The sequence below is a fragment of the Triticum urartu genome, chromosome 6A (assembly GCF_056163025.1).
Source record: "Triticum urartu cultivar PI428250 chromosome 6A, HENAU_Tu73, whole genome shotgun sequence".
Lineage (NCBI taxonomy): Eukaryota > Viridiplantae > Streptophyta > Magnoliopsida > Poales > Poaceae > Triticum > Triticum urartu.
In genome coordinates, this window is record NC_141878.1 from 249083527 (window position 1) to 249095988 (window position 12462).

Genomic DNA, 12462 nt, shown 5'->3' on the forward strand with positions numbered 1-12462 from the left:
AGATCCCGGTGGCGGCACGGCAACGGGTGGCACAGGCGGCGGTAGATTGCTCGAGTGTAGGCCTGGCTTGGGTAGTGGTTGCTTCAGAACTTCTCTGCAGCGGTAAAATCCCACCCACCCATCCTCTCCAGTGCACTGTTGGCGGTGGGCGCAGGCGGCGGTGTTCGGCGGTGGAAGAAACAGGAAGCGCAGGTCCGGTTGCCACTTGTGGTTGTAAAATCCCTCCCTCGCCCTCCCTGTTTGTGTTCTTTATTCTGTTCGGTGTGAAAGCTTCCTGCTTTCATAAACCCTGACAGAATCATGGCTCTCAACTCTAACTCCGCGGACACGGATCTCCTCGAGCTCAAGTCCCTCCAGTTAGATGTGCAAACACTCCAACAACAGCGAGCTGCAGATCGCCAAGAATTCATCGAGTTCACCCACTCGGTCAATCAAAATTTTGCTGTTTTGCAAAGCAGTTTTTCCAAAGTTTAGTCGAGTTTGGATGGTTTCTTCTCAAACCAACCGAATCTGGGCAAACGCCTACTGACTGAAGGCCCTCCAGGCACTCCTGAAAACCTACCAGTCCACAAAGATGCGGGGATTTCACCTGGACAAGGCAGCATCAACCGCACCTAAAGTCCATGGCCTGGTGACCACTGTAGTGCCTGATCCCACCACCAAGGAAAATCCAGCCGAGCTGGCTGCCAGACACCCATACAGTTGTGCATGGGTCATTTCTGATAGCCTCCTCACAGAATTTTGAAACCCACTTAGCATTTAGTGTTCTCGGACATAGAAGGGCATGTGTGCACCAAATACTGCTTCTTAATTGTAAATGACTTCTCATTTGCAATCTGAGAAGCTGCTATATACAAGGGGCATTGCTCATCTATGCAATGTGCTATCACCCTATCACTACAGTTTCTATGGTAGACAAAGTTTCTGTTTTGAGCAATGTGCAGGGTTAACTGGTACACATTTATGAAGCAAAGATGCTTCACAAATTGCTCCTCTGGATGAGCTCTGTCCTCATCAAACCATATCCTCTTCTTCATCTTCTTTGCTCTGCTTTTTCTACCATTGGGCAACACATATGCCAATGCCTCAGCACCATCATCATCTTCCACACCAAGGTCTTGTGGTTTCTTGTCCTCATCAGATGATGGAATCCAGTCCTCCTCAAACATGTGTTCTATACTCCCATGTGAATTGCTTGTTGGGCCTTTTCGTTGTCTCTTGGCCGTTTTCTTCTTTTGTACATCTTGCCCTAGCTCATCCTCTTGTTTCTCTTCCTCCAATTCCTCCTCCTCTTCCTCCTCTACATCCTCTTCTTCACCTTGTGGCACATACAACTCATCATCCACCTCTAAGTCACACATTTTGTCAACATCTGTGTCCCCTTCAAAATGAAGTTCTGGGTCATTCCTCTGTCTTCTTATCTCCACAAGCTTAGCTATGATATCACCATATTCTATCAGATCATCATCAACACTGTCCTCTTCATTGTCCATCACTGCAGCTTTCCTTTTCAAACAAGTCTCCTTCAGTCTTTCTTTCTTGTTCTTCCTAAACATTTAAATTTCCAGAGCCAACAACACTACCTCCTGCTAGATCCTGCGATCATGCCATTCCCCTGACCCCATATGCTAAAATCATCAACCAAAGAGCTAACAGACTTCCACACCACCAAAAAGATGCCCTGGAAGAATTATCAACAACATGATGCTGAGACACATCATCCAACACAGTTCCAGTCCTTATTCATCTCCTGCTATATTAGTCAAAAAGAAGGATGCGACTTGAAGACTTCGCAATGACTACAGGAAGCTGAATGCTATGACAATCAAGAATAAATATCCTATTCCTGTCATTGAAGATCTCCTAGATGAACTGCATGGGGCAAAATATTTTTCCAAAATAGATCTCAAGAGTGGGTATCACCAAATTAGAATGAAGCCTGAGGACATTGAGAAAACAGCTTTCTCCACTCACATGGGCCACTATGAGTATATTGTCACGCCCTTTGAGTTGACAAATGCACCTGCCACTTTCCAATCCCTCATGAACTATTTATTTGCCAAGTATCACAGAAAATTTGTGGTTGTGTTCTTTGATGTTATTCTGATTTTTAGTGAAACTTTGGAAGGGCATAAAGAGCACCTCAGAGAAGTATTCAGAGTGCTGAGAGAAAACCATCTCTCTGTAACTTAGCCAAGTGCACTTTTGGACAAACTAGTGTGGAATACCTTGGCCACATCATCACTGCTGAAGGTGTAGCAACAGACCCTGCTAAGATTGAGGCCGTCACTAACTGGCCTGCTCCTACCAACATCACTGAACAAAGGGGATTTTTAGGGCTTGCAGGCTACTACAGGAGGTTTATACAGGGTTATGGAGTTGTGGGCAGGCGTCTCTTTGATGCTCTAAAAAAGGGCAACTTTCACTGGTCTACCACTCAAGAACAAGCATTCCAGGACCTTAAATTTAGACTAACAGATGCCCCTGTCTTGGCCCTCCCTAACTTTTCCAAGCCTTTCATCTTGGAACCAGATGCTAGTGGCTATGGTTTAGGTGCTGTCCTCATGTAGGAAGGAAGGCCCATTGCTTATATGAGCAAATCTCTTGTCCCTAAAGCCCAGACCATGAGCACTTATGACAAGGAAACTATGGCAATTATGGAAGCTTTAAAAGAATGGAAACATTATTTTGCCAGCTCTTCCCTGATCATCAGAACAGATCAACAGAGTCTCAAATAAATCCATGAGCAGAAACTTACACAAGGCATCCAACACAAGTTACTGGTCAAACTCCTGGGCTACAACTACACAATTGAGTACAAGGGAAGAGAAAACAGAGCAGCTGATGCACTCTCTAGAGTGAGACACTGCTTGAGCTCTTTAGCTGCTAGTTCTATTGTTCCCTTGTGGATCACTGAAGTTGTCAAATCTTATTCCATGGACCCCAAGTACAAGGCCATCATTACTGAGCTGGCACTTGATCCCCATGCTCATCCTAATTACACATTCCAACATGGCATCCTCAGATTTAAGAACGAAATTGTGATTGGCAACAACACTTCCCTCAGACAGGATTTAATCTAGACATTCCATAAGTCTGAACTTGGAGGACACTCTGGAGAAAGAGCAACTTACCAGAGAATACACTTGCTATGTCACTGGTCTGGCCTGCAACAAGATGTGATTGCATATGTTAAAGCATGCCCTGTTTGCCAGCTCAATAAATCTGAAAATACCACATATTCTGGCCTTTTACAGCCCTTGCCAATTCCTGACTTTGCCTGGTGCCACATAAGCATGGACTTTGTGGAAGGTCTGCCAATGTTTGAAAACAAAAACCTTATACTGGTGGTTGTTGACAGGTTCACTAAATATGCCCATTTCCTCTCTATGAAGCACCCTATCACTGTTCAATCTGTTGCCAGACGAGTAAATTGCAGGAAACCACCACTTTGAAGGCTAGGTTTGCAAAAAACACTACGTTACATTTCTTTTTGCAGAAAACACCACATCTTGTGTAATCTTTTTGCAAAAACCATTGATCGGCGGATCTTGCTCTGTAAAGTGAGATTATGACAGATGGGTCCCATTTTTCGCTAACATGGCATAACATTTTACCAAAGACAGCGCTAGACGGGTAAAAAAGCGAAAACACCCGCAAGTTTTTCCCCTGTGCTGCCCATGCCCTTGCCTTGTCCTGCCATCACAGTCAGCCGCCAGAGGAGAGAAGCCCCCCATCCCGCGCGCCGTCGCACGTAGCAGCCCGCCAGAGCTCCAACCCTCGACCTCGTCTGCCCTCTTCTCTCTCTCTCTCTCTCAACCGTCCTCCCAGTGCCGCCATCTCCCTCCTCCGGGCGAGGGTTGCCAGGGAGAAGACAAAGCCGGCGAACTGCATGCCGGCTGCTGCCTTCCTCGGCCTCAATGGCGTTGGTCACCACCATGCGCCAGCCGCCGCCGTGCTCACCTCCCAGCCCTGCAGCGCTCCCGCCTCTGCCTGGCCGCACCCACCGCAATGCCAGCCGCGTCACCGCCGCCCTGCTCCGCCGGCGCTCGCCGCCGCTCTGCCAGCCGCGCCGCTGCCGCCCTGCTCCGCCAGTGCCCGCTGCCGCCCTGCTCTGCCCGCCGCCGCCGCGCTCCGAGGAGGGAGATGGAGAGAGGAGGCTGCGCTCCGCGGCCACCGAGGATGGAGGAGAGAGGAAGATGCGGTGTCTCAGGCGAGGGAGTGGCTGCCCGGCCTCCTATGTGTCGGTGCCGGGCGGAGGATCTGGCGGGAGAGATGGGGATTGAAGGGAGTGGGCTAATTGCATGTTTTCTTTTTGATTCAGGGGTTTCTGTGTAAAAACTAATGGCTAGTTTGTAAATTCAGAATAGAAGTGATCTGGCACGAAATGTTACGCCATGTAGGCAAAAAAGGGCCCCAACTGTCATAAGCGTGCTCAATGGAGCCAAATCCGCAGATCAGTGTTATTTGCAAAAAGATTACTGAAGACATGGTGTTTTCTGCAAAAAAACTGTATTGTAGTGTTTTTCGCAAACCTAACCTTCAAACTGGTTGTTTTCTGCAATTTACTCGTTGCCAGACAGTTTTCAGACCACATATTCAAACTCCATGGCCTCCCCAGTGTTATTGTAACTGACAGGGACAATTTTCACCAGTAACCCGTGGCAGAAACTTTTCAAATCACTGGGCATCAAGCTTCACATGAGTACTTCATACCACCCCCAGTCTGATGGGCAGACAGAAAGGGTTAACCAATGCTTGGAAAATTACCTCGGTGCATGGCTTTCCAACAGCCTACTAAGTGGCACTCCTGGCTGGCACTAGCTGAATGGCGGTACAACACCACTTTCCACACCTCTCTGAAAATGACTCCTTTTCAGGCTCTATATGGTTTCCCACCCCCCATGGTTGCTGAATCCAGTCTGCCTGATTTTCTGTGTGAGGACTCACCTGACTTGCTGCTCAACAAGGACCTAGCTCACCAAGTGATCAAGCAAAATTTGCAGAAAGCACAAGAAAGAATGAAACACTTCGTTTACAAAAAGAGAATAGAAAGGATCTTCCAGGAAGGTGATATGGTGTATCTCAAGATCCAACCATACAGACATACCTCTCTCAGTATCCATAGACATTTGAAACTACACTCCCAAGTACTATGGACCTTTCAGAATTCTCAAAAGAATGGGTAATCATGCTTATCAGTTCTGCCTGAAGGGTGCAAGCTTCATAACACATTCCATGTGAGTCAGCTCAAGCAACACATTGGTACACATGTCATTCCCACCCCCACCCGCCATTGGGAACAAGGGCAGATACAACTCCAACCTGAAGCTATCCTGGACAGAAAATTAATTCCTCGTCCTGAAGGTGATATCTCTATTCCTGTGGTCAGATGGTTGGTGAAATGGCTCAATTTACCTGTAGAAGAAGCTAGCTGGGAGGATTCTGCATTTATCCAGAAAATCTTCCCAGATTTCCAGCCTTCAGAACAAGTCTGATCTTCACAGGGGGGGGGGGGGGGGGGGGGGGGGGTATTGTCAGGCCCTCTGCTCTCTGAATCTCCTGTACCTGTTCATCGTCCGACAACAGCCGTAGACCGTCATATCCTCATCGCGTGGCTGGAGTGTAGTCCGAAGCGGTACACAGTTACTTAAACCGTCATCTGAGCATCGTCCGATCTCCATCCGTGGGCTATGATCAAATCACTGTAGCACACGCACTTACTGTACGTGTTCATGTCGCTGTCAGACTGCTTTTACCTTCAGTAAACTTTTCCTCTTTATAAAGACCTCAGATCCCATCGGGAGAGGCATCGAATGTAAACTGGGTTGTAACCCTAGCCGCCACTGGAGTGGTTGGCCTACTTTCCTCATCTTGTAAGAACCCTAGCGAGTTTCCTCTGAAATCAAGCAAGAATTCCTCTGAAATTCCATGTGTTTGTTTTTGTCAGTTAGTTAGAGCCTGACAATACATAGGATCCAACTGTTCCAGTTGCTCCCAACCGTGAACCGTCGGATTGAAATTCCAGTGGCTGTTATTGGTCCATATTGGTGCACTACGTAGGATTGTAGATATAGTTATACTTGTCCCGCGGTGGAATCCTAGTTAAACAAAATAGTTGCTGTGCTATTATTCAAATGGTATGTGTTGGCAACCTGCATACATCTATTTCCAAATCTGCTTATTTTTGAAATATATCCAAACATACAAAATTCAGTGATACCTAAGCTCCGGTCAAGAACTTGATGTTGACCGTGTGAAACATGTTGCAATTTTGTTCGGTAGATTGCTGGACAGAACCGGAGAAGCGACCAAGCTGCCAGGAGATCCTGACCCGTTTGCTTGATTGCGAGTACACCTTATGTTGAGCTATTTTAGCGCTAGTATGTATAGCGGCTAGAGGCAACACATTGGTTCGGTTTATACATCATTTCTTTTCCCCTCTTTCACCATTTTGACATCTTTGAGATGTAAATTATCAAACTGCAGTATAATAATAAGAACTTCTCATAGCATCCTGAATATTACACCATTGTCCTGGATTAAGCAATTTCCATTATAGTCGTGTATTTCTTTGTTCATGTGATGGAAATGCTTATGGGATGTACCATTTGTCTAATATAAGTTTGACATAGCTATTATGTATTGTTACAGTTTAAATTTATTTGGGTGGGGAACTGGGAGAACTAGATGATACCCCGCGCGCTGCAGCGGGACTTATGCTTCTCAATTGATGCAAAGTGAATTGAAATATCATGTGATAATTGAAGTGCTTGCTGACACCATATGCCTTCTAAATTAATTGAAGAAATTTGAAGATCATATTGCTCTTGAATTTTTGTTAGTGAAAAACCATGAAGAACAAAATCATACCCTTAGTTGCGCCATTCCATTGCACAATAGTACAATATGTGCACAAAGATCCATTACAATGGATTATTACCCGACAACCCAGAGTATACAGTATTCTTTGCGAGAATGGGTTCTTCCTGCTTAATCTGCAACAGAAAAAGGCAGCTATTGAAAATTTGAAATCTGACTGAATATGAAAAGAATGAACCGATGGAGGATAGCAAGATTTAATTATACATGTCAGATTAGAACGCTGCAAGCTAGATTCAAATTAACAATGGAAAGGAGAGCTCATTACTACAGGACCATATTTTTCAGAATTTAGAATAACAAAATTGTAATTCTTATACCACTAATTTTTCCATAATAATCGAATAAGAGTAAAACAACAAATACATGTAAAGTTGAGACTTCTATAAAAGATCCTAGGAATATTGATTTGATATAGTTAAACCGAACATGTTATGGCCGGTTTAGCTAGGCCCACTGGGCAATCTTAGCCCACAAGTTATCTTAGGTTAATTCTTATACAAGTTATCTTAGGTTAATTCTTCTGCAAGTTATCTAGGTTATAAATATAGGTTGTAAGACTCTTTTTGGAATTAAGCAATAAGAAGATTATCTCTATTGCCCGGCTCCCAGAGGAGCCGGAACCCTAGCCGCCCCCTGCCTCTTGCGCTGCCGCCGCCATCCTCCTCTCCCGCAACGGCGCCCAGCCGCCGGCGCGGCCGCTCATCGCCACGCCCAGCCCCCTCCTTCCCCTACTGCCTACGGCCAAGACCGGGCAGAACCCTAGCTCCTAACACCTTGGTATCAGGTACCCGAGTTTCGACCATGTCTTCACCGCCTCCAAACCCGCCACCACCGCAGCCGCCGCTGCCCAACGCCTTCCCTACCGCCGCTGCCACCAATTCCACCAACATCGCCGCTGCCTCGCCGGGCACCACGGCCTCCCTATCGGCGCCAATCTCCCCCGCACCCGGCATCACGTCGGGCCAGGGCCAGCCACAAACCCCCCTCCAGCAACCACCGCCGTCGCCTCCCCCAGCGCCGCCGCAGTTCACACCGGAGGCCATGGCCGGCGTGCTCAACGACCTGGTCGTCGCGGTCCAGGGCATCCGTCTCTACTTGGCGGGCCCGTACGGGCCGCCTCCACCGCTTCATCCGGCCGCGTCCGCGAGCCAGCAGGCGCTGCCATGGTACTCAGTACCGGCGGCCACCACCGGCGGCTACCCGGCGCATTCCCCACCGGCGGCTTCGACGCCGCCTTGGCCGTAGTGGCCGACGCCGTTCGCAGCGCCAACCGCGCCGCCCGCCACCACCCAGGGACCGCAGTGGCCGACCCGGGCCCCGCCGCCCGCGCCGTCCCTCACCGCGCCATTCCTCCCGGCGGCAACGGTGCAGGTTCCACCACCGCCCCCGCCCAACCCTAGCCTGGGCCGGTCCTCGCCGAGCGGCCTTCCGATCCAGGAGGTCCGTTTCCCTTCGTCACCGTCGCCCAGTGCACGCCCTCGCCCGCCTTCGCCGGCGTGCAGTACCCTCCGTACAACTACTCGCCATCGGCTTACGCGTCCTCCCCGACACCCCCTCTCCGCCGGGGCACCCTGCCCTTCTCACAAGCTTCCACGTTGCACCTCGGCGACACCGACGAGACCGACGCCGACATGGACGACATCATTGCGGCAGGCTCAGTCGCGGCCGCCGCGTTCCCCGGGTTCGCTACCTAGGACGACACAGTGGACCTCAACGACGTCATGGACGGCGAGCTCGAGTACGGCGAGGAGGAGCTGGAGGAGCACGAGGAGGAGGAGGAGCCGACGACTGTTCCGGCAAGGAGGCGCAAGAAGAAGGGGGCGGCCAGGACCGGCGAGCCGCGCATCAAGTGGACGTCCAAGGAACAGGAATGCCTCGCAGAAGCGTGGAAAGTCGTCTGCCTCGACCCGACCACTGGCACGCACCAGAGCATCGAGACGTAATGGGAGCGCATCAAGGCCGAGTTCGACGAGTGCAAGCTCGTCGACCCCTACTTTAAAGGCGTCTACATGCAGCACGGGTCGAAGGCAATGGCGAACCATTGGGGGCTCATCTAGGCGGCGTGCAACAAATTGCATGGGATAGTCGAGGAGATCGCGGCTCGTCTGGAGAGCGGCGCCAACGTTGAGGATCAGGTATGGCATGCCGGTCTCCCGCTTCTCTTCGCCATGTGCGCCTGCCAACTGTTTGTTCCTCGGTGCAGCTGCTGCGCATGTTCGCCTTGTATCACCTGGGCAGCAACGACCAAGATTTCAAGTACCTCCACGTCTACAAGCGGATCGACAACTGCGAGAAGTGGGCGAAAGTCCGGCGCACCCTCGACAAGGCCAAGGAGACCTACAACCCGGATGCGCCGACGGCGGGCGCGTCAGAAGGGCGGCCGAACGACAACAAAGTGGCCAAGAAGGGAAAACACGCTGATGCAGCGACCGCGTGAGTGCAGGAGTCCATCGAACACTGCCTCGCCGACGCACAGGCCCGGGCCGCCCTGCGTGAAGAGAAGACCAAGGCGCGATGGTCGGCGTTGATGACGAACAGCGCCGTCAAGCTCGAGCTGCTCTGGACCAACGTCGTCGCGAAGAAGAGGAACACCGACTTGGCTTTTCTGATGGGCGGGGCGGACATGCTCCAGAGCAACGACAAATAGCTCAAGGCGTGGTACATGGCGGAGCGCGGCCTAATCCTGAACCAGCTGACGACGACGGCGCCGCCAACTTTCGCGCCCACGCCGACGCCAAGCCCGAGTGTTGATGCCTCCACGACACCCAGCAGCACCGAACCCGCGCCGACGCCGCCCAGCACAGAAGTAGCTCTGACACTGCCTAGCCCGCGCACGCCGACTACACCGACACCGGAGGCCGACCCCGCCGAGTGATGCGTTGCGCACGCGTCCAGACTTGTGGCGCTCTTTTTTTTGTACGCCGGACTATTTATCCGATCGCTGAACTGTGTCCTATGATCGCCGGACTTGTGGCGTCTTTTGAGTGGGAACGACCAAGTTCGAAATTGCCGCGTCCTGGGGCCGGCGCCTGGGGGTGTGACTGCGAGCTAGGTCGCCCCTAGGGGCCAATCTAGCGCCGGTTCGCTCCCAAGCCGCTCTTTTTAGGCGTCCTGGGGGGAGGGGGGGGGGGGGGGGGACGGCTGGAGATGCTCTTACCCTATCAATTGTATGTTGGAGGCGCCTGGGAAGCCGGCAGCCGGACCCAGAAGACCTCGTCGTTGTGAGGAACACCTCCACGCCGCTTACCCTATCATTTGTATGTTGGGGATCAATTCAGTGATAAAATCCACAAACAAAATCGTTAGTCACAAAACACCCATTCAGGTTGACCACACCTAAATACGCTGCCTCTGTCCATGCATCATAAGTTCATAACAGGTCTGCTATTATAATTTGGGTGAAGATGCTCTTACCCTATCAATTGTATGTTGGAGGCGCCTGGGAAGCCGGCAGCCGGACCCAGAAGACCTCGTCGTTGTGAGGAACACCTCCACGCCGCTTACCCTATCATTTGTATGTTGGGGATCAATTCAGTGATAAAATCCACAAACAAAATCGTTAGTCACAAAACACCCATTCAGGTTGACCACACCTAAATACGCTGCCTCTGTCCATGCATCATAAGTTCATAACAGGTCTGCTATTATAATTTGGGTGAAGGGCACGACAACAGTGGGTTCATGATAGCTTAGTGATTGCGGCATGGCTAACATGCGGAAGGTAGAGACAGGCAGACAACGGGAAGAGGAAGGAAGAGGGTGAAGAAAAGAGCAGTCGGCCAAATGCAAATTCTGAGTGGTAGATCAAGGACGAAATGGTAGATCCACGAAAATCAATGACCTGCGGCAACATGCACGGGACGGCAAAAGGAGGTGAGAGCGGAGGCCGGGTGCGCGGCAAGGCAGCCGGCAGTGTGCTCGGGGGAGTAATAATTTATTTTAGAGGAAATCGCTAGACGATGGACTCTTCAGTTACACAGACGATATAATAGAAAGCGGCGCTTGCTTCAGTAACCATGCAAGGGCTACTCTAAGCGTGTAGCAGGAGAGAGAGGAAATGCAAGAATTCCAAAGGTTTGGGAGTGGATATAAATTGGACACGGGAGAGAGAAAATAAATAAGGAGAGGACGGAATCACCGGTGAAACCAGCGAGTTCTCTACCTTTCCCATTTTTACTCCACATGGGCCACGCGGGAAGGTAAACAGGCAAGCAAATGGGCAAAGTGTGGGCTGGATGATTACGTGTGTGGTTTGTCTAAAAAAAGGTCTGTAGTTAGCCCGTGGTGGGACCTCCTACTTGTAACTGAACGCTAATGTGTCAGTAGTGGGTCCCTTCTATAAGCCTGTACCAAATACTGATGTGGCTTGGCTGGTGATGTGGATAGCTTGCAGGTTTAGATAAATAGAATAATGGAGATAAATCTCTTAGATATATAGGATTTGGCAGTTGTTGAGTATAATGTTTATTTAGAAAACATAGTATAGCGTATGATTCATTCCACCTTATCTTGTACTTCAAAATGATCATGTACTCCTATATATATACTAACGAGGCTCAAGCAAATAAAAAACGATTCCATCAATCCTTCTCTATTTCTTCTAACATGGTATTAGTCTAACCGATCTAATCCTAGCCGTCTCCCGCCGTGATATGGCCTCAAATGCCGCTGCTAAAAATATTATTAGCAAGTTGAACCAGAGAAATACTGAAAAATATATAGTTCCTGCCAGACGCTATGAGAAAAAGAGACAAGCTACTAATGTACATTGCAGCAAGGCACATATTTTCGTTGGACATATTCCAGTTCAACTTGATGCGGCCGTTGACAGACAATCGACGCCGCTATAATTTTTGTCCGACGTTTCACGGTACAAATTCAACAACTCCAAATATCAGGAAAAAGGAACAGCAGGCTTACGACCATATAGAAGGAAACCAGCTTGAACTACACGTACACCCTTCAGTTGAGGAAGTGTGTGGGCGATTCGACCAGAATCAGCAGAAAATTAGACGATAGCCCGTCCAATCAACTCGCCAGGAATACAAACCCTAGATCGGTTGTCAACTCGTAGCCGCTGAAGCCATACAGGCGTTTTTCGGTTTTCTATTTCCCAAGACCAAACTAACCGAAACCCATAGCAGCCGAAGCCATACATGCGTTTTCCGTTTTTCTATTTCCCAAGACCAAACTAACCGATACAAGGGCAGCACCCAGGCCTTAATATGGCCAAGCAGATACGACTTGGCCTAGACTCCTAAACAAAAACGTCAGCTAAGCTGACTACCCAGACACGGCGCAACATAATACTAGTCCAACTCTCTCCTATCTCAAATATAATCACTAATTAACTAATTTAACTTGATGCGACCGTGGACAGACAATCGACACCGCTATAAGTTTTTTCTGATGTTTCACAATATAAATTCAACAACTCCAAATATCAGGAAAAAAGAATAGCAAGCTTACGACCATATAGAAGCAAACCAGCTTGAACTACACGCACACCCTTCAGTTGAGGAAGTGCGTGGGCAATTCGACCAGAATCAGCAGAAAATTAGACGATAGCCCGTCCAA

The 12462-nt window shown here is 49.5% G+C and overlaps 1 protein-coding gene across 8 annotated transcripts in view; it reads left to right on the forward strand.

The window, feature by feature from the left end:
* LOC125513339 (serine/threonine-protein kinase EDR1) overlaps nucleotides 1-6822 on the forward strand; it is a 51412-nt gene extending 44590 nt beyond the window's left edge. For 4 of the 8 annotated variants that reach the window (XM_087527754.1, XM_087527751.1, XM_087527759.1 and 1 more), the window contains one exon: nucleotides 6286-6581. In XM_087527754.1, the coding sequence (XP_087383880.1) occupies nucleotides 6286-6368 (83 nt within the window). In that variant the 3' untranslated portion in view covers nucleotides 6369-6581. The other 4 variants (XM_087527758.1, XM_087527756.1, XM_087527755.1 and 1 more) reach the window with 4 other exon arrangements.
* The last annotated feature ends 5640 nt before the right edge of the window (nucleotides 6823-12462 follow it).